At 37.1% G+C, this 23,139-nt stretch overlaps 1 protein-coding gene across 6 annotated transcripts in view; it reads right to left on the bottom strand.

The window, feature by feature from the left end:
- Mkln1 (muskelin 1) overlaps positions 1–23,139 on the bottom strand; it is a 278,155-nt gene that overhangs the window by 25,398 nt on the left and 229,618 nt on the right. For all 6 annotated transcript variants that reach the window (XM_069996783.1, XM_069996785.1, XM_069996784.1 and 3 more), the window contains 3 exons: positions 19,577–19,789; positions 18,640–18,861; positions 13,981–14,110 (listed from right to left, as the gene is read on the bottom strand). In XM_069996783.1, coding sequence (XP_069852884.1) covers positions 13,981–14,110; positions 18,640–18,861; positions 19,577–19,789 — 565 coding nt within the window. The remainder of the gene's footprint in view (positions 1–13,980; positions 14,111–18,639; positions 18,862–19,576; positions 19,790–23,139) is intronic.

The following is a 23,139-nucleotide window of genomic DNA, read 5'->3' as shown; positions in this document are numbered from 1 at the left end:
TATTCATAAATATGCAGAAATATGCATTTTTCCTGATTGTCTTATTTAGTAGACCCTGAAACCTTCTGACCTTTGTCTGGTTTGGCTTATTTTTGAGATGGTGTCTTACTAGGCTGCCCAAGCTAGCCTCCAATGTGAGACCCGAAGTGTGGGCTGGGATTCCAAGCCTGACATTCTTCCCTGATTTTGAATTTTGAGACATCAAATTCTATTACTTAATTAATCCAACTTTAAAATTCTTATTTCTTTCTGGAATTCATGTAAAGTGTTGTCACTTGCTTAACTATTCTGTTTCTTTTTCTTATACATTTTTCTACCTCTTTATTTTTCCCCTAATTTTTATGGAAAAGTGTTCATTCTAGTCTTTCAATTGATTTTAGTTCATTTTTTTTTTCCTGTTGGTCCTGGGGCTTGAACTCTGGGCCTGGGGACTCTCCCTGAGCTCTTTAGCTCAAGGCTAACATTCTACCACTTGAGCCACAGCGCCACTTTTGGTTTTCACGTGATTTATTGAGGATAAGAGTGTCCCACAGGGCTGGGAAGGGGGCTCAGTGGTAGAGTGCTTGCCATACATGCATGAGGCCCTGGGTTCGATTCCTCAGCACTACATAAGCAGAAAAAGCCAGAAGTGGCTCAAGTGGTAGAGTGCTAGCCTTGAGCTGAAGAGCTCAGGGACAGTGCCCAGGCCCAGAGTTCAGGCCGCATGACCGATAAACAACAACAAAAGTGTGTCTCATAGACTTTCCTTGCTTTGAACTGCAATTCTCAGATCTTAGCCCCGAGTAGCTAGGATTATAGGCGTGAGCCACCAGCACCTAGCGATTTTAGTTCATTCTTATCATTCTGTATCTGTTTCATCTTTACTTCAGTTATATTTTTATATTTGACAGATCCATTTGGTTGTTCTTTTATGATTTTCACCCATTACTGGGGCTTGAACCCAGTGCCTGGTACTTAAAGGTACTCTACTACTAAAGTCACAGCTCCAGCCCTCTTCTGCCTTGGTTATTTCCAAGGGAGGGTCTCATTCCTGTATGTACTTCCTCATGTGCCTGGGGATGAAAAGTATACTATCATTGTACCTAATCTCTGTGCTTTCCTTATAGATGGGATATTTAAAAAGTCCAAAGGGTTTGTTGTTTGCTCATTTTACACGTATTTTGCCATGAATTCATAGAGAAGAGATTTCTGACACCTCACACTCCTTCCTGTAAGTTCTTCCAAAGTGTGCTTCTCTGGGCTGGAACTTCAGTTCAACCTGATAGCTTTCTCTTTGGCTTTCTTCTTTTTCTCATCATTTTTTTTCATGCATTTCAGGAACCTATCTTGGCTCTTAAAGGTGCTTGAATGTCCAGACACATTAATTCTCTTGGCAAGAATCTTTCACTTGTTTATAACAATGCCAAAAGAATGCTAAGTAGCACTGCAGACTCTCAGTTTTTCCATAATAATATTTGTGGAGGATTTCTTTTTGAGCCTTATCTAATAGCTTTGATGTCTACAATATCATTTTTCTGTTAGAGTCACATATATGTGGTTTTAGGAACAACTTCATCCATGTTTTTAAAAAGGTCTAGAAAGCATTTAGCAGATATTTTTCCTTTGTGTTTCTCATTTTAGCAAATTTCTGGAGGTTAAGAGATCTGATTCTAAAAGGCAATGTAATTTGTCTTAAAATCTTGGTTCACCTACTTTAATAACATAGTTTTAGATTATGTATTGATTCTTTTTAGTAATCATAGTCCTTAACTCTTTAGTATATTGATCTATTTTTTTTTCTTTAAAGAAAACCAGCTATTCTTTCAGAAGAGATATACTTGGGAGGGCCTTGGAGATCAGGCTTGAACTGGCATCAGTTATCAGTGAATGAATTTAAGGAAAATGTGTGTGTGTGTTGGGGGGGAGGGGGAGGGTGGAGCCAAAAAGTAGTGAAGTCTAAGCAAAGAGAATTCATTTGCCGCTTTGGTCTCCTTTTATAAAATCCTTTGGTATGAAGTAAAGGCAGTTTTTTGGACTGAAGGGAAAGACAAGAAATGAACTACTGAGAATAGGTAGTCAATTCACCAACTAAACTCCAATAGGGTTTCTGCACTGCCATTGGGTACTGACAGTAGCAGAATAGGCTACCGTTACTTGATTCTACAGGAAAAAGTAAGTATTAACTCCATGTAAATGGATCAATATACTAGAGAGTTGAGGACTATGATTACTTCTTCAGAGTGATTTTGGATAAGGGCAGTTAGCCTGTGTTAAGTTTGCTATTTTGGCTAAGTACTATTCGATTTATAGCTACAATTATAAAAATGGAAATGAAAACTAGATTGAATAAAAAGGTCAAAAATAAAAGATTTTCATTCTAAATGCTGTAACTATTAATACAGTCTTCAGTACTCACTTTCTTCCCAAGAAGAAAACAAGGCCATTTTTTCAGTATTATGTTTCTAATGGGCAGTAGTGTGGGGGAGAATTATTTCACATGTGTTAACCTACAAATAATAAATCTCATTGAATGGATCAACAATTTAACCAGTAGATAATCAAATAATAAATTGGTGGACATTTAAAATTGTTCCCAATTTTTTCCTTTCAAACAACAATGCAATACATCTTGGTACATCTCATTTTTAAAATACATCCGTGCAACTATGTGATCAGAATACAAGCTTTTCACAAAATGCTTGTCACAGAGAAAGTAATATATTTCATATTTTAATGCATAATGGTAAGATGCTATGAAAAAAGAAGCAAGTGATTTCCTCTTTACTCAAGGTAGAAGATGATGTCTGCTACCTCCTGACCATGCTAACATTCTTGATTTTTTGTGCCAGCCCTGGGGTTTGAACTCAGGATCTGGGAGTGGTCTTTGAGCGCTTTTGCTCAAGGCTAGCACCCTACCACTTGAGTCATAGCTCCACTTCTGACTTCTTGGTGGTCAACTGAAGAGTCTTACAGTCTTTCATGCCCAGGCTGGCCTCAAACTGTGATCCTCAGATCTCAGCCTCCCAAGGAGCTAGGATTATAGGCTTGAGCCATTGGTACCCAGTCAACATTTTCTTTTAATGTTATATTTTATTTATATTTTTAGAATTATGAATAAAGTAGAGCATCTTTATGTAAGCAAATTTGAATTATGCTCTTTTTTATTGTCAGTTGTAAGGCTTGAACACAGAGCTTGGTTGCTATCCCTGAGCTTTTCCAGTTTTCTGGTGGTTAACTGGAGATAAGAGTCTCACAAACTTTCCTGCCCAGCTGGCTATGAACTAAAGTCCTCAAATGTCACCCTCTTGAGTAGCTATTATAGGATTATGCCACCAGTGCTGGGTATGTTTTTCTTTTAAGTATCTATTCATGTCACTTGCCATTGTACTACTAGATTACCCCTTCTTACTGACTTGTAAGACCCTTCTGATTATAGTAGAACACTAACCTTCATATGAGTTGCTAGTCATTTGCTATTTGATATTTTAAGTATTCATATTCAATAATATTAATTTCAAAGAAACTTAATTTCTTTATGACTTTCAGGCTTTATGGCATGTTTAAAAAGGTCTTTTCTTAATCCTAAATTACTAGAAACAAATACCATCATTATTTTGTTTCTTAAGTATAAAACAAGTCTATGAAGTATTTTTTTTAATATAGGATTCAGATTTTTCCATTATTTTAAAATGGCAACTCAAGTGAAGTATCAATGTCATTTATTGCATAATCTATTTTCCCTTTCGGATTGGAAATGCTAACTTTACCATATATTAAGTTGTGTGTGTGGCTGTGTGTTTGTGTGTGCGCGCGCTAGGTGTTTGAATTGCTGGCCTCGTGCTTACTAGGCAAATGCTCTTAAGGCTGAGCCATACCTCCAACCTCAGTTTTGCTTTTTTTTTTTTTTTTTTAATAATTATTTTTGATATAGAGTCTTACATCTTTGATCCCCTATGTTAGTCTATATACTGTAGCTGGGATACCTAGTGTATAAGTGTGTACCACTAAGTCCAGCTCTTAATTGAGAAAGGGTCTCTTAACCCTTGGGACAGGACTGAATCATGATACTCCCCAAACAGTTACACAGGATTATACATCAGCACCAGCCTATTTGGGGTATTTTTATATATTACCTGCTCTATTCCATTAATCTGTACCAAACTGCCATGTTATAAATTTCTGGTAGAGATAATACTTTTCTTTTTTCAAAATTATCTTTAGTTTTTGTCCATGGTCTGGTTTGTTCCCCACCTCCCTCCCCACCCCACTTCCTCTCTCCTAGTATCAAGCCTCCTGCTTGCTTGGCTTTCATTCTCAGCTAGTGCTCTACCACTTGAGCCACACCTCTACCCCAGTATTTTCCTGGTGGTTTTGGAGATGGAGTCTTTTAGACTTGTCTGTCCTCGGTGGCTCTGAATCATAGTGGCTCTGGAGCTCAGCTTCTTAAGTAGCTAAGACTACACAGCTACTAGCACAAGGCTTCATGGTTTTTTGTTTGTTTGTTTGTTGTTGTTTTGGGTCCGGTTGTGGGCCTGAACTCCATCAGCTCTTCAACTCAAGGCTAGCGCTCTACCACTTGAGCCACAGCGCCACTTCCAGCTTTTTTTTTCTGCTTATGTGGTGCTGAGGAATTGAACCCAGGGCCTCATGCATGCAAGGAAAGTGCTCTACCACTGAGCCACCTTCCCAGCCTCTTCATGTTTGTTTTTAAAGGTGAATTTTAATCCACTCATATTTACTTTTAAATATTTTATTCAAGAATAACCAACATGTACCATTGCAGTATGCTGCACTGAAAAAATATTGATTTGTGATATACTATATTCCTTTTGGATTAAAATTCTGTACTCCATATGGTTAAGTGTTTTGCAATTATAGCACATCTCCAATTGTTCTACTCACAGTTTTTTCTTCAAACTTCCAGCATTTAAGAAATTTTTCTTGTTTTCTATGGTTTTTATTGTTTTCTCATCTCAATATCCTCAGTATGGCCTTTAGTATTGAAACAAAATTTACTATTGCTGGTACAGAGCTTAGTATATTTTGAAAACACAATTGACTATACCATAAATGTACCAATATCTAATCATATAATGTATACAATACTGCAATATAAGCTTTTGATAAAAATGAATGTTATGAAATTATATTACTAAAGTATGCCATAAAATAATAAATATCACTACTATAAAATAGTAAAATTATGGCATTGCTGCCTACCTTTCTTTGTAAAGAACTGACTACAGTAAACCTCATCTAGGTCTCTTCCTTGGTAACCAATGGACTAGAGCTTGGGCAACCTCCCAGCAGCCTCTGCTCTTGTCTGGCTTATAGTTATCTCTTTTCTCCCACAAGCCCATTATAATTAAGCTCTCATGCCAAAAGTACATTTTAGAGGATAGCAGACCAGGTCTTTAGATATTAATCATCCCAAACTCATCACTTCTTTCAGTTTTGTAGAAGGATGGCTGGGCTCGTCACCCAAGCCTACAGGCTCTTGGTAGTGCCGGCTATCAGGCAGCAGCACCACACTATCTGCTCTGTAGTAGGGTTTTCCAGGCGCCCAGACACCCTAGCCTCTTCATGGACAGGCTTCATATTGTCTTCAAAAACCTTGCTGTTCCTCTATAATTTCCATCTTCCTGGGGCCAGAAAGCTCTGAGGTGTTCTTAGCAGCAGGAGTCTGGGAAGCTGCCAGCATCTTACCCTTCTACTCTGTGCCCTTACCTGCAAGACAAAACAGCAACTCCTGCAGCTCCTTCTCCTTCTGGGATAGCTAGCTGACATATTCAGCTTTCTCCTGATACAGCTTATCCAGGACTTACACCTGTTGTTTTTTTTTTGGTTGGTCGTGGGGCCTGAACTCTGGGCTTGGGCGCTGTCCCTGCGCTCTTCAGCTCAAGGCAAGCGCTCTACCGCTTAAGCTACAGCACCACTTCCCTTCCATCTGTTCCTTACAGATGCTGGAGGTCATCCATTTGATTCTGGTAGTCCACCTTGTCGGGCAGGTTATGCAAACAGCAGATTTTCAGCTTCTTCTTGGTGTCCTACTTCCCCTTCCTAAATAGGCCAAAGATACAGCTCTTGGGGAAGAGAGCCTGGTGCTCCAGCTTTCTTTGGCACTGGGCTGCCAGGTCACTCAGGCATCCACAGTGTGATTCCTGCTCCTGCAGCTGCCAGCAGAGCTTCCTTTTCTTTTATTCAGAAATGGTTCAAGGTAAAAATCCCACATAGTTTGTGGGTTGGTTTCATCTTCTGAGACAGTCACATCAGGGGCAGTTGCTGCCTCACACTTCTTTTCTTCTTTGCTCATTCCTTCACCTTCCCTAAGTAAAGTCAGAAAGCTCAGCTGGGCCTGCAGCTGCTCATTCTGATGTCTTGTTGCTTCTAGGCACTTCAGAGTGTTCTGTAACTTTTCATTTTCTATCTGGGCCCCCAATTTGCTCTGCACCTGCTCCTGCTTCAGCAGCTGGGCCTGCCTTATCAGGTATTGCTGCAGGGAGGGCGTCCTTTAAGATCAGCTTCTGATCAGAGGTGTTGAGCTGCTCATTAGGTGTCCCTGAGCTCCTGCAGGTGGGCAAGGTACTGGTCATGTAGCTCCTGCAGATTCTGAGCTGCTTGGTTCTTTAGCTCAGCCATCTCTTTTTCTTCTAATTTCTCTAGCTAGCCTAGCTTCTCCTGCAGGTTTGTCTGCACAAGCTGCTCACCATTCAGCCTCTGGAAGGCTCCTGAAGCTGATCTTTCAGCTCTCAGTTTGCACAAGCATGCATCTCATAGTCTCATGTTTCTTTTCCACTGTCTTGAGAACCTTATGCCAATCCTCCTCGGCAAGTTGATCCAGGTTCTTGAGCTCCTTCTGCTACTGGAGGGCCTCGGCCTGCAGCTGCTGCTCAGCCTGAGATGGTCCTATACGGGACTGGAGGGAAGGCAGCTCTGACACCTGCTTTCCCAGTTCCACCAGGTTGGTCTTGGCCCAACACTTACTTCACCCCTTGCTTTCTCCTCTCTCAGTTGGCTTATCTGCTCCGAGCTGCTGGACCTTCTCTTCCACCTGGAACTCTATACCCTCAAGTCCTCCACAAAGTTGTCTCCCTCCCAATTTAATTGTTATCAATTCTTTCATGTTGTCTAGTTGTCTTTCCATCTCTGCCTGCTCCACTAGTGCTTATTGTAACTTGTGAATTTTAATTTTCATGTCGGCTTTCTGTATCAGGAGCACTCTCAGCCTCTCCTGCAGCTCAATGTTCTCTTCCAGGCTGTCATAGCTTCTGCATTTTCCTGGAACTGCAGCTTCACTTCATTCGGGGCTTTAATGAATTCTAGGTTGTTCTTGCCAGCCTCATTCTGTGTGGTGGAAACTGCAGAACTCTAGCTCTGCAACAGGCTGTTGCAAAACTTGCAGGTAGCTGGAAAACCCAAATGCTTCAGTTCTCTTTCATTACCCACCTGCTGCTTTTGGGTCAGGGCAGATTGTAAATCACATTTTTCTGAAATCAGCATCTGTATTGATGGCTTGTGGAGCTCCAGCAGTTTTTATTGCTTCCTGCACAAAGTCATCTTCTCATTGTCTTTTTCCCAGTTGCTCCTGCAGGTCTTTCTTTTCCTGCTTTAATTGTTCCATTTCCCTGTAGAGTTGCTGATTTTGCATTCTGCTGGAGTCCAAGACAAGCACCAGGTTTTGGCAGTGCCATTCCAAGTTCTTGGTGTTACTGGGACCAGTGATATTCTTGACTGATAGCTCTGGCAGGGCTCAATGGAGGGGAAAGCTCAGGGTTTGCATGGCCTTTAGTCACATCCTCATTTAAATTACAGTTCACAGTGGTGTTTGTCTTGTTGTTACTTCCCTTTTTAATATTCTTCTTTTTCTTGTATTCTGTGGCTCCTCCAGATGTATGTATTCTTGCAGTAGTTTCTTTGCTAAAGCTATTTTTTTTCCACTTTGTTTGTCCAGCACTGGCATAAGGAAAGTGAATGGGGCCACATTCTTGTAATCATTACCAACTATGACTATTTGCTACTATATCTTTGAAATTAGCTCAACCACTGGTAGTGATGTACGAAGAGGGGACTATCAGTGCTAGTAGGCAGCATGGAATGTGGTCAAGGCCTTAATTCTCGTATCCCATTGGTCAGAATGAGACATGGAATAATAGAGCTGTGGCCAGAATCTTATGATCCAGGCAGAATACTTGGAGGCCCAGTGACATCTGTATCTGTAGCCCCTCCCCTCTTCAGATCAACCTATTAGAGGGAACCAGCTCTAGCTGGGTGCCTTGCTCTAATCCTTTGCTGCACATAGGGAAGCACCTCTTTGTAGGTTTTAACACAACCACTTGGAAATCAGGGACATAGCTACAGAGTTCCCCTAACAGAAGGCTTTCAGACTCGGACTGATTTGTCTTTAAAATTCTATTTTGTTCTCTCTCACTAGGATTTGCAAATGACCCACTGGCCTCTGTGAGGAGTGCCTGTATTTCTAGCTACTTGGGAAGCTGAGTCAGGAGGATCTTGGTTCAAAGCCAGATCTTCTCACCCAATGTTTGCATTTATCCCAGATGATGGAAACTGAAGGATTTACTTCTTCTCCATGGCTGAGCCACTCATGACAGAAAAATCTGCAAGACACCATTCTTATAGAAGCAGCTTGGTATGGTGAGTGATACCTGTAACCTTAGCTGCTCTTGCCATTCTTCTAGGAGCCCTCAACTTCCAGCAGCAATGGTCAACCTCTTTTGACTATGATCCAGATCTTCATGAAAGTTAACTACAAACTGACCCCAGCTCATCTGAACAGAGGCATGTAATTCTGTAGTTGGTGACTCCTCTTTTCTGTACCAAAGGTAAAACTGCTTTCATTTCCAAAGGCTAAATGGCATGATAGCTTTGCTGTCTTTCCAATACTTCCTACTAGTTCCTAAAGCTGGTCAGTCCAAAAACTAATTACTGTCCAGGTCTGCCAAGGTCTTTAATAATTTTGTGTCTACTTCATGGCTCTACCCTCCATACAATACATTTCTATCTTTGGTTCCATGGGCAGGGATCCATTCCACTGTGCAAAACTTCAAGTAATGGCTCCTCCCCAACACAAACAGAGCCAACTGACTCTTGTCCTGGCCTCAGTGGACACTTTCAGTCTTCCTTCAGAGTAGACTTTTGCTGTCCCCTTGTGTCAGACATGGTAGCAGCAGTCCCCACTGTTCAGGCTATAGCCTAACAGCCCACCTTGTCTATGTCCTTCACCACTGAGACTACAGCCACAGTGGTAGCAGTGATGTTGGTTGCAGCAGCTGCATCTCCACTTGTAAATAATTTTTATTTTAAAAACATTAAATATTTTCATAAGCTTGTAACCAAGAAAGCTTCTACTCTAACAATATAGTAGGAGGAAAATTATTACTATATAGGAGTACAATATAGGAAGAAAATAATTATATAGTAGTACAATATAGTAGGAGGAAAATTATTACTATATTTAGTTGCTTTAAATATACATACAAACAGAAATAATAAAACCTAGTTCCATTGAAAATTAAGAATTATCATTCCTAGCTCAGTAATAAATTAATGATAGAAAATCAATAGCTTTAGTCTTCTTAAACGGTCAAGATTTTAAAAGATTTTGACCTTTTAGATCAAAATCCATGTCTAAAACAGGGCCAAAATCATAAGAACTTATTACACTATTTACTTTTAACTCCAAGAAGCACAGTAAGTACATTTTTAGGGCCAAAATTAAAATAACATTTTGTTTTTAAGGCTTTCATGAGAACATTTATGGATAAATCAAATCTTATAGACATAACTCACACAGTCTTCCTATTTTAGTTTCATAGCCTAATAGAAGGAAATGAAGTTTAATATCAAAGTTTGAGATAGACAAAGCTTTAGGATCAATTGGTTCAGACCCCTCATTTTCCAATGAATAAACAGGTCTGGAAGTTACACAATTTTCCCAAAGTAGCAGAATGATGATGAATGGAAGACCCAGATGAAGAGAGATCAAGATTTTTGATTCTTAATTCATCATTCCTTCAATTATACCAAACTATTCTAAAACTATTAGAACAGAATGGAATAAACTGTGACAGGTATGGGAAAAAGAGAGTTGACAGAATTTAAGGAACAAAACAAGTAAACATGTAACTATCATAAAATGGAGTAAGGTTGTAGAGTTCCCTATCACCAATGCATAACATTTGTCCAATGGTGAAAGCTCCACATGTTTCTTACACTGAATAAATACAGATTTGCAAAAGTAATCTACAGCCAATCATGAAGCTCTGTAACAGATCATCCCCAATAATAATCCACAATTAGAGTTAAATACAGCGCTTACATATGGGGAGTCTGAAATCCTTGTGTTCACAGCCTTATTGCCGAAAGTTATTCAGATATAAACGCAAATGTTAGATATGCTGAATTTTGATGTAATTATGTATGTGTCAGACAAACTGCTAATAAATCCTTTCTAAGCAGCTGCCAATCCATTGATTTAAATTGTAATTTCTGAAGGGAGAACAAAACTGTTACAGTCAAGTTAAAAAAATAAGTTAAAAGTTCCTTCAGATCCTGAAATGTTAAATCTAAGACATTATATTTAAATAATTATAACAAGCATCCAAAAAAGTCATTAAAATCATTAAATAAAATAAATAATTATAATAAGCAATAACTTAATATTATAATATCTGACACATACAAAATTATTATAAGCAACAGCAATTTGACTCTTAGAAATACATTGTCTCTAATTGGCCATCTCAATAGTTCAAGCAAATTTGTTTCATGATTTCAAAAAATACAAATTGAACTTCACATTGTAAATGCAGTTTTAATAAAATAACTCTCATTAGTGAATTATAAACACAGTAATTATGTGTTAAGTCCATCTTAAATTATAGTAATTTACTGTAGTAAAAAGGCTTTAGAAAAACAGTTCAAAAACAGTTCAAAAAGCTACAATCTACATAATAGAAAAAAATAGATGTTTTCTAAGAATATGTAATGAAGTGGGAATTTAAATACTATCCTGCCTCATTCTTAAAAGAACTGTTCAATCTTACATGTCTTACAAACTAAGCACTAGTGTAGGAAGATAAAATATAAATATATAGATGAGGTAAAAATGAGGGTTAGTCTATAGCAGGACAATATGACACAATGGGAGGTTTTCTGAATAGTCTACAACTTAATCCAGTATGATTTTTAGAAGATTTGGAGTACTGAATACTGAATATTCTTTAATAAGTCCTAGCTGCCTGTAATGCCAGCTACTCAGGAGGCTAAGAGCTGAGGGTTGTGGTTCAAAGCTTTGGGAGGAAAGTCTTTGAGACTCTTATTTCTAATTAACCAGCAAAGAGCCAGAGTTAGAGCTGTGGTTTAAGTACTAGAGCACCAACTCTGGGCAAAAAACAAAGCTACAGGTAGTGTATATATCCTGAGTTCAAGCATGTTCCCCCCACAAAAAAATGAAAGAAATTCTGAGTAAAATACCTGTATCCCTTAGTTTTATAGTTTTTGAAAAGCAAAGTCAAGATTATATTGTCACGTGACACCTGTAATTATGCTAATAATTAAAACGAGCTATATATTTTAGTTCCTGACCTGGCCATAAGATTTAATATTCTGTGGCTATTAAACACTGGAGTAACTACAAAGAACGGGATTAGAAAACTAAGCTACAGCTTAGCATAACGAACAGTGAAGTCAGGCTGAGTTCTGACTTGGACCTACGTACAAGCAGAAATAAGAGATTTTAAACAACAAGCAAAAACTACCAAGTACTTTTTAGTGATACTGGGGCTTGAACTCAGGGCCTCATGTTTGCTCACAAGGTACTCTAATCTTGGAACATAGAAAACAATGAACTATGTAGGGAAGGAAGGACTAAGACAGATGCTAGTAAGACAATCAACCTATATTATAAAATAAGGAATGACTTTATCTACTCTACGGGATAATTACTTTAAATTAAGTACAACACACAGCAAAAATGGTGATTCTGATTGTAATAATTTATACCAATAATTAAGGAATATATCTACTTGTCTTTTGTACTATTACCTGGTTCACAGTAATAAATCCATATTTTTAAACCATTATTATAAATAACCTATAACATTGCAAAAAAATAAGAACCGTGCCAAAATTTACACAGACACAATTTTTTTTTTTTTGGCAGTCCCAGGCATGACCTCAGAGCCTGAGCGTGGTCCATGAATTTTTGAACCACAGCTCCACTTTCTGCTTTTTATTGGTTGGTTAGAGATGAAGAGTTCCATGGACTTTTCTGTCCAGACTGCCTTATAAACACGACTCTTTGAATTCATTCTCCTAAGTTGCAAGGATTCGAAGTATGAGCCACTGGTACCCAGCTACAATAACATTTTAGAAGGCAATATACCAGAATGTTAACATATTATCTCAAGTTGCTTTGACACACCTTTTTTTGTATCATTCTACATTTTTAAAATTTTCTACTATTAAAGTATTACAAAATGAACAACTGCCACAGTTTGCCAGCTCTAAATTAGCTATAACCACGATTATGGCATTATAATAAGTGGAAAATTACTATGTAAAGATGACTGTTTTCAAATAATAGTCATTCAGGTCTAATTACAGTAAAAAATTATTTTGTTAGCCACTTGTTTTTCAGTAGTAGTTCAGTATGATAGAAAGCACATATTCTCTGCACTCAATTTCTTAAATCTCAGCTCTATCATCATGTAGACTCTTGGAATCTGAAGGCACATGGTCCCACAGAGATCATCATTGAGAAAGACCATAGATATTGAGGAATACTCAAACTGAAATATACCATACATACAGGAAGTCTGAGCATTCACAACATGAAACTGCATAAAGTAGGCTACACTATTGGCACAAAAAGTACTGTTGTATTATTTATTGAATTTGTTAATACAACGCATCCCTTGCTATCTTGCAGTTCACATTGCGGCTTCACTGTATCTTATGGTTTTTTTTTTTTTTAATATGCAAATAGTGATTCCCTTACCTACTGTGTGAGTTATGTTCCAGAGACCTTGTGAAGTAGCCATAAGTGAACCGTGATATAGTAAGGGACGCCTAGCTAACACTGCTACCTCAGATTTTTACCTATCATAGAGTCTCTGGAATTAACTCCCACAACAGGTGAGGGATCATTGTATTACGAGTATAAAAATTACTGTTGCACATATTATCTTTACTTTGCAAAAGAGCCATGAAAAACATGTATTTTATGTATAACAGCTAAAAGGAAGAGTAATTTCTATTCCTATTGCTCAAATTAGGCATTTAAATCATTGGCATTAATAAAAGCCACTCTTCTGAACATAGTAATCATAGGCAGAGGAACTACTAAATTGGACAACTGTGTAAATTACCAAAAAAAAATACCTTTAATAATCAATAGGACACTAATCATTATATGCAAGGGCAATAAGCTTAAGCTGATCAAACTAATCACTTTATTACTAGAGAAGATACTTTTTAGGTGCTGATCTTATAAACTCACATTATTTGCAATCACACAAAAATCTCCTTTAGAATAAAGATATACCCCACTATGATAGTAAATAATCTATATTTCATTATAGTGAAAACAGAAGATAGGAAGGCTTAGTTAATGGAGAATACAGTATTTAAGATACTGTAGTAATACTGTAAGATACTGAAAGCAGTATCTTAAATACTGTCTATTCCCCTATAAGCAGACGAAAACAATTTAGTGTTTTTCTGCTTGAAGAAAATAATTTTTTACAGTGAACTATTTTGATGGGGGCAGGGCTTCATTCTTGCTAAGCAGGAGCTCTCCCACTGAGCCATAATTCATATGTTTTAAACAGATAGAATTAGAAAATTTAATTTTCCTTACTCAGAATTATTGTAATTAGAGAAATAAAGGGTGAAGAATGGTTAGAAAGAAAAGAAACTAGGCTACAATTTTCCACCTAAAGTAGTTGAAGGATGAGAGAAGAAATCACTAAATGGTCTTACCCATCCCAGAGTCTTTCTTGGTGCCATCTGATATTATGTCCACATGGTCAGAGTCCACATCATAACTAAAGAAATCATTCAAATAGGTCTTTGATCGCTGGCCACCAAAAACATACAGACAACGATTTTTCTAAAAAAACAACAACAACAAAAAAGGAGAAATTTGTCACCGCTATTTCAGAATGATCCTTTCAAATACAGACCTCTACAAAAGTAGTTTTATGATCGTTCCCATGAGTACTAAACTAGAATAAGGAGGAACAGAGGTCCTACTAATAGGTACTGTTCAGGATAACACATTAAAGTAATAGAGCAAAATACAGAATAATGTATACAAATTGCTACCTTTCTACATGAAGAAAGAAAATGTGTGTGTGTGGGGGGGAATGTGTGTTTATGTGTTAGGGATATGAGAATGACTATTTGGACAAACCAAAACCTAATTAAAAAGCCACAAAAGACACTATGCTGGAAATGATCTGTACAACTTTGGTGGGGGAAGAGGGAAAGGGAAAGAGGGAGAAAAACGAGGGGGTAACAAGTTCGACAAGAAATGTACTCAGTACCTTACTTATGTAACTGTAACTACTCTGTATAACATGTTGATGATAAAATTAGTATTAAAAAAACTCAAAAATAAAGCCAGGTGCTGGTAGTCACAACTGTAATCAATCCTCGCTACTCAGAGGCTAAGATCTGAGGGTCACAGTTAGAAGCCAGCCTCAGCTAGAAAGTCCTCATGAAAATCTTATCTCCAATTAACCACCAGAAAACCAGAGTTGTGCTGTGGCTCAAATTGGAAAGCACTAGCCTTGAGCAAAAAGAGCTCAGGGACAGTACCCAGTCCCTGAGTTCAAGCCCCATGATCAACGGGGGAAAAGATGGTTAATTAGGCTGGGCACCAGCAGCTCACATCTGTAATCCTGGTTATTTAGGAGGATCACAGTTCAAAGACAGCCTGGGAAGGAAAGCCGGTGAGACTCTTATTTTAACTAACCACTAAAAAAAGGCTAAAATGAAGCTGTGGCTGAAGTGGTAGGGCAGAAACAGCTAAGGAACAGCACACAAGCTCTGAGATAAAGCCCTAGAACTGGCACCAAAATAACAAAACACAAAATACTAATGGGAGGGGGGATAAGGGGGAGAGGAGAGGAAACAAAGCTCCTTTTAATTATTATGTAAAACACAGGGATCAAAAACTGAGCCCTCCAAAAATATCTTGACTTATGGTTTAAACTTTATAACCATATTAATAAGAAAACAAAACTAAAAGAAAAAACATGTTGGGGAGATACAGGAGTAGTCTAGTTCAAAGCAGCCCATGAAAAAAATTAGCAAGACCCTATCTCAAAAAATAAGCTGTACACCTGTAATCCCAGCTATAGAGCAACCTGAGGTAGGCCCTAGGCAAATAACTAAAATTCTAACTAAAAAAATAGCTAAAGCAAAAATGGCTCAAGCAAGCAATATAATGAGAGAGAAAGAGAGAAATAAACCTAGGCACGTAAGATATGACCACAAAGGATCATAATCATATTGAGAGAAACATTTTTAGTGATTTCTTTAATTCACAGGTTTTTTTTTGTTTTTACATTTGTAATGGGTTAAACCACAAGCAGAAAAATAAATCAGCAATCTTACACAGTACTTAATGATTCTGTCATTTTAAAAACAATTCGAAGCCAGGCATTGCTGGCTCACACCTGTAATTCTAGCTACTTAGGAGGCTGAGATCTGAGGATTACAGTTCAATGGCAGCCCAGGCAGAAATGTCCATGAGAATCTTATCTCCAATAAACTATTCAGAAAAAGCTAGAAGTAGTGCTGTGGCTCAAGTGGTAGAGTATTAGCATTGAACGTGAAGAGTCTCAAGGACAGTGCCCAGGCCCTGAGTTCAAGCCCCAGGACCAGAAAAAAAAAAAAAAAATCAAAAGCAAGTGATACAATAGTACTGTTATAAAGTAGGATTTTAACTTTAACCAAATAAATTACCAAAGTTATTAAGAAAAAATTTAATTTCAAGTACATTTATTAGTATGACTTTATAATTTTTCTCTCACTAAAAAAGAAACCTGTACATGTGGGTGAGGAAGAACATCAAACAAAATAATGACCTCAAATACATAAAAATTTGTGAGTTTTTAAGTATATGTATTTAAAAACCTCACCAGTTAACTTCAGAACCTCATCTAATGTGAACAGTAATACAAAAATTATACACTTTTATCATTTATGCAGTATGATTTCCCCTATATGGTAACCAAAAATACTTCATGAAGTAGAGTCACAGTTCTTAAATATAATAAATTACATCATTCGAACAAAATCACTACTTCATTAATCCAGATGATTATCAATATTGGGCTACTATAACCATTAAGTAAAAATTATAGAAATGAACCATCAGGATGATTAACACCTATACGGGCTAACATATCCAAAGTATAGACACTAGCCATAAATGCTTACTGATAATTTTTGTCAGTTGTGGGGCCTGAACTCTGGGCCTGGGCGCTGTCCCTCAGCTCTTCAGCTAGCACTCTACCACTTGAGCTACAGAGCCACTTTCGGCTTTTTCTGTTTATGTGGTGCTGAGGAATGGAACCCAGGGCCTCATGCATGAAAGGCAAGCACTCTACCGAGCCACCTTCCCAGCCCTGGGTATTTTTTTGGTTGGTTGTGGGCTTGAACTCTGGGCCTGGGGACTGTCCCTGAGTGCTTGCTCTACCAGTTGAGCCACAGTGCCACTTCGGTTTTCTGGTAGTTAATTGGAGATAAGAGTCTCATGGACTTTCCTGCCCAGGCTGGCTTTGAACTGTGATGCTGTGATCTCAGCCTCCGGGGTAGCTAGGATTATAGATGTGAGCCACCAGTACCTGGCACTTATTGGTATTTTTAAACTCAGAATATTTATGAAGTATTCTTGCATGTTCTATCTTAGCCTTGCCAAAAAGGATGCTGAATCTAAAATCAAGCCTCTGCATGTAACCACTAGGTAGTAGAAAGTATGAAAGATAGAAGAATATACTAAATGACACTATGAAGATAAAATCAGCCAAAGTGAGAATGTACAAATGACTCAGATTCTTTAAACAAGTAAATAAGTTGTGCATGAGAGAAAAAATAGTGTGGGAGATTAGTGTTGCAGATTACAAGAAATTTAAGAGCTAATGCAGTATATAGATTTCATTTTGGGGGGGAAGAAGGAAATCCTGGTTAGAACAAACCAACTCTGAAAATTTATTTTCTGGGCCGGAAAGTTGGTTCAGTGGTTAAGTGCTTGCCTTGAAAATTTATTTTCTGTATTAGGAAAAAACAAGAGCAGACAGTATTACTTAATATTAAGAATTTTTTATTTTGGTTAGATGTAATAAAATTTTATTTTTAAAAATGTTTGTTAAGGTAATATAGTTGTCCTTCAATATAGGCACAGTATTAGTTCTAGGTGCTCATGAGGATGTTTAAGTCCCTTATATAAAATGGCATATTTGCATATAACCTAAACACTTCCTGTTGCATAATTTGATAAGGTATATGCTACATAGTTGTACAGTATGATTTAGGGAATAAAGACAAAAATGACTACACATTGTCCACTGTAGACAAAAACTTTTTGGTACTTTAATTCCTAGTCAGTAGATTCTGTATATGCAGAAGCCACAGACACTGTAAGACCAATTTATTAAGAGTGGAGATTTACTTTAAAATACTCTTAGCACAATGCAACTTAAGAATAAACTTACAAACATCAAAGAAATACCAAAGGACAGTAAATGTATGAAAAATGAGCAGATTATAATTATTGTTGAAACTGATAGATGAATACACAGAAACTTATTATTCTTTTTACTGCAATAGAGAGAACATATTTAAAGCACACATTAAGGGGAAGCTGTAAAATGTTTTATAAAACTGTTTTAAACAGCTGTGCTCACAAAAGTCTCAGACTGCATTAAAACACTTGAAATAGGTAAAGCAAAGACTTTATGTTGGTTTTGGAAACTTTAATTCTAATTCAATAGAATTCTTTTTTTTTTCTTGGTTGTTCTGGGGCTGGAACTCTGGGCCTGGGTACTGTCCCTCAGCTCTTTAGCTCAAGACAAGCACTCTACCACTTGAGCCACAGCGCCACTTGTGGTTTTCTGAGTCATTTACTGGAGGTAAGAGTCTCACAGGAGTTTCCTGCCTGGGCTGGCTTTGAACTGCGATCTTCTGATCTCAGCCTCCTGAGTAGCTAGGATTAAGGTATGAGCCACCGATGCCCAGCCAGAATTAATTCTTAATTCTGTGTGCTTAATAGAGAATAGGCAAAGGGGAAAGTAACAGATTAAAAAACTGTCCTAAACTGCTAAGTAAAATCAGTAAATAAAAAGTTGTTAGAAAGTGCAATAAGCTACCCACTACCTGGATAAACAATCAAGGTCTTCATAAAGCTGTCTAGATTATTATTCAGGTAATAACTAGTTTGGAACTATTAGGTTAGTAAGAGTCTCAAAGAGCAAACAATTCACTGTTAAAGTTTCCTTTTTCTCTGTCACTGCTGCACTACTCATTTACTTCTAGTGAAATGCGTTGATCCCTTACTGAAAACTATCTTACCATTTCTTTTCCTATAAAGATACACATGACAAAACAACATACTCCAATGTATATTCTTACTGAGTGAAACAGCATGCAGTGTCCTATCCGAGACTGGATGTCCTCTGGCCCTGCATTACAAGAATCCTCTCGAAGAAGTTTCCAGGTCTGACACTGACAGTTGAAAGCAAACAGGCCACTGAATTGTGGTTCACTGGCTCTGCTGTCATCTACACTGCCGTTACATGTCAAAATTCTGCCACCAAAGGTGTAGATCATGTGTTTTTCTGAGTCCATACACATCTACCAGAAAAAGAGAATGCATTATTAGTTTTAGTTTATTCTAATCATATCTACAAGAATTAAGCCAATGTGTGTAGTTTTACATTTTCAAAAACACCAACTGAACTTTGTCCATAAGTCCTTCATGACCTTAAATATCATGCTCTAGTTATTATATACCCATACCACAATCCAGCTCTCTTCATGACAGAGATTCAGGATAGATTTCTAAGTATCTTTTGAGGCTTCTAATCCAAGTTAAATATGTTAAGAAACTGTTTTCTTGACACGAAATAACTTTTCCCCAAATCAACAAAAGATATATGATGTGTTGATTTAATACTGAACAGAGTATATAAGTGAATGGCAATCAAATCCTTCTTTTCATCCTATTTACAGGAAAATTCTTTCTACTCTAGGAAAGCATCCTAATAATGTTACTTGTTTAATAAGAGAGCAGATATGCAAGACTGTTGCAGCTATTCATCCCTGAATGTACTTTATAAAACTCTTCAAATTATATAATTTCAAAACAGTAAAATAAAAAGACATTTGTAAATAATCTGTCTCTAGACTGACTTCTATAGTGTGAAGGCTTCTGTTTCCTTTCATGCATTATAAATTTAATTTTCTTTGAATTATGCCATAGTTCATTTACAAATCAATTGTGAAAGCTGGTGCTGGTGGCTCAGGCAAGACACTTGCTCAATGCAGAACTGGATATGATAGCACAAACCTGATGATCAAAGACCAATTTTGGCCCGCCATCAGCAGCAGTATCTTCACTTAGTAGCATCCATGTGTTTGTGTCAATGTCATAACGATAGAAATCACTTTTCAGAGATTTGCTGTTCCTCACAGAGGAATCCAAGTAACGTCCCAATGTGTAGATTTGCCTCCGTTGAATGTCAATGCACATTTTATGACATGATCTAGCACTAGGACCATTCTGTGGAAAAGAAAAATGGGTAGGGAGTCAAAGAACAAACAATAAAATTAAACTCTATTTTTTGGGGGGTTACCTTTCATTAAAAGATTTGCTCAGAACTCAAATGAAATCAATAATGTGGGTCCAACACTAGACTTAAATTTTTAAAGAAAACAAAAGCAGTAGGAGATGTTAATTTTACCCTAGAAATATTTAAAGCCTTTGAGGGAAGATGAGATGAACAAACTTGGACCCTGTGGCATCTGCTTATAATATCCATATGGCTTCTATTATATACCCCATTATATTTTAGTCATCTGTGTATTAAACTAAATTCCCTATTTGTTTAAGATATTTTTAGTCTTTAAAAACATTTTTGTAATTGTCATAATAAAGTAAAAAAGAGGTAGAAGAAAGTATTTGTAGCCAGGTGCCAGTGGCTCACACTCCTAGCTACTAAGGAGGCTGAAATCTTAGGACCGCAGTTCAAAGCCAGCCTGGGCAGGAAACTCCATGAGCCTCTTATCTCCAATAAACCACCAGAAAATTGGAAGTGGTGTTGTGGCTCAAGTGGTAAAGCACTTGTCTTAAGCTGAAGAGCTGAGGGACAGCACACAGGCTCAGAGTTCAAGCCCTATGATCAACCAAAAAAAAAAAAAAAGTTTTTATGAGCAAGGTGCCAATGGCTTACATCTGTAATCCTATCTACTCTGGAGGCTGAAGTCTGAGAATCACAGTTCAAAGACAGCCAGGAAAGTCAGGAAGTCATAAAAGTCTGTAAGGCTCTTATCTCCAATTAATCACCAAAACACCAAAAGTGGAACTATATTCTCACTTTTGCAAGTAAGTTTTGATAAAAAGGAAAAATAGTTGTATTTTTGTAGGTGATTGTGACTAATGTGCTAAGATCCTACTAAAGAAATAATGAAACTGAAGCACAGGAAACAGGAAGTCTGATGAATAAGACTGTTCTGCCGGACAAAAAAAATCACTATTGGTATCTAGAACAAGACAGAACACACGAAAAAAGCAGTATTCTAAAAAAAGGAATGCAACAGAACAAATTTGCTTTTAAATAAAAGATTATTAGACAGTGTTATTAATTCATGTTGGGTTATTTTGTGTGTTACTAGGAATCAAAACCAGCTTGTGAATGTTAGGAAGTGCTCTATTTGAGCTACATCTCCAGGCCTAGTATCAGTAATTCAGATATGAAGCTGATGAACTTATGTTTAGAGTTAATATAAATTACTATCTTTAACATTTTTAAAGGTTTTGTCAAGATTTCACCAGCAAGTTTATTTAGAATTACATAATTAAATAATTTCATAATTAAATAATTTCAAAAACAAAAACAGAAAACAAAACAGTAACAAAATCCATGCCCTATTTTCTAGAGGATGGAATTTGAAAACTTAAGTAGTAACAAAATGTCTTGTCAGCTAAATTAGGAATACTATTATAACATATATATATATATATATTATACCTTAAGAAAAAAGTTAATAAAAACTGGTAAAATTGAAAACACTTAAAAATAGAGGAAATTAACCAGTTGGTTCAATTTTTTATTAAAGGGGAAATACAAGTTAATTAGATCTACTAAAGAATTAAAATTATCATTTAAATTATTTCCATAAAGAGGGCCTCAGACTCAGATATTTACAGTGTGTGTGTGTGTGTGTGTGTGCACGTGTGCGTGCATGTGTGTGTGTGCATCTGTCTTGTACTAGGGCTTACATTCAGGATTTGGGTGTTGTCCCTTGAGCATTATACAACTCTACAAGTTGAGCCACAGCTCCACTTCTGGCTTTTTTGATGCTTAATTGGAAATAAGAGTTTTAAGGACCTTGTTGCCCATGTTGGGTTCGAAACACAATCCTCAGATCTCAGTCTCCCGAGCAGCTAGTATAACAAGAGTGAGCCATTTGTGCCTGGCCCCACAATGGCAAGTATTATCAAGATGTAAAGATGAAATATCCATTTTAAACTTTTCCCCCAGAAAATAGAGAAAAAAAATTTAAGCTTAATTTTGTTCCATTTCAAACTTAATTTTCTCAGGACTGAAACTCAATGTTACAAAAAAAAGGAAGGTAGTGGGAATAGAAGTTTTCCATTCAGCTTATGGAAGTCAAGAAAGACTTCAGAAAGAAGTGAAGTCTGAACTGAGTTTTAAAAAACAGGAAAGTAATTTACTAGGTAAAAAAGCTAGTGGGGGGGCTGGGAAGGTGGCTCAGTGGTAGAGTGCTTGCCTTGCATTCATGAGGCCCTGGGTTCGATTCCCCAGCACCACATAAGCAGAATAAAGCCAGAAGTGGCGCTGTGGCTCTTGAGCTGAAGAGCTGAGGGTCAGCGCCCAGGCCCAGAGTTCAAGCCCCACGACTGACCAAAAAAAAAAAAAAAAAGCTAGTGGGGAGATCCTCTATTTATCTCCAACAAGGAAAATACTGCCAAATGAGACAAGTGAGAAGTTGAGTAATTCCAGAAATGGACAAGCAGTATATAAAGTCAGGTGACAAGTCTGAAAAAGTAAGTGAAAACCAAACTTTGATGAAAAATTTAGGGCTTTTACTCTAAGCAAAAGAAACTGAGAAAAACTACTTATATTCACTATTCCCACTTCTTTGTATCTGTTCCCTTTAGCGGTACCAACACTAATTGGACTTGGCTACACCATTTCTGCTCACTAGTGAGACAGTAACAAATTTGATGGGAAAGCTGGTACTTCAATATTAAAAACAGCCAATTCTTACATACTTATTTAGGGTAAGAAAAAGAAATCAAGAATTTCAGTATCTTTTTGAAAAAAAATAACAATTACCCCAACAATTAACCACTGGAACTGAGTAAGAAATAATCCAACTGAATTCCACACCACCAGATCTGACCCTTCCTAAATAAAAAAAGTCAGTTGGTTGAATTAGGTCTTTCTTTCCATATTCACCTTCAGCTTGTTTGGATGTACTTTAAGTTTTAATTTACAATCTGTAGCAGCTTAGATGAAAGACACACAAAGGTTCCATAAAGATTTGGGGGGAAAGTAATGAACTATTATTTGCTTTATTCATGTATTTGTTTAATTAAAAACCCAAGCCACCTTCTTCCATATCAAAATATTTATATATACATACATAAAAATTAATTAAAATATACATCATATATGAAAGTTGATATAGTGTTGTGAACAGCTGAATAATGATGTTACATTCTAGGCAATGCACTGGTAGGTAATTTAATCACTGTGCGAATATCACGAAGAGTATACATTTATAAATAATACTTATACAACTAAGATGTCCAATGATGTCACTCACTAAGCAATATGACTTATAGTATTATGAAGTATATGGCACATTGTTGACTGAAATACT

This window comes from Dipodomys merriami, unplaced genomic scaffold (genome assembly GCF_024711535.1).
Source record: "Dipodomys merriami isolate MVZ:Mamm:240054 unplaced genomic scaffold, mDipMer1.0.p SCAF_5, whole genome shotgun sequence".
Lineage (NCBI taxonomy): Eukaryota > Metazoa > Chordata > Mammalia > Rodentia > Heteromyidae > Dipodomys > Dipodomys merriami.
This window is presented reverse-complemented; position numbering and strand designations above follow the sequence as displayed.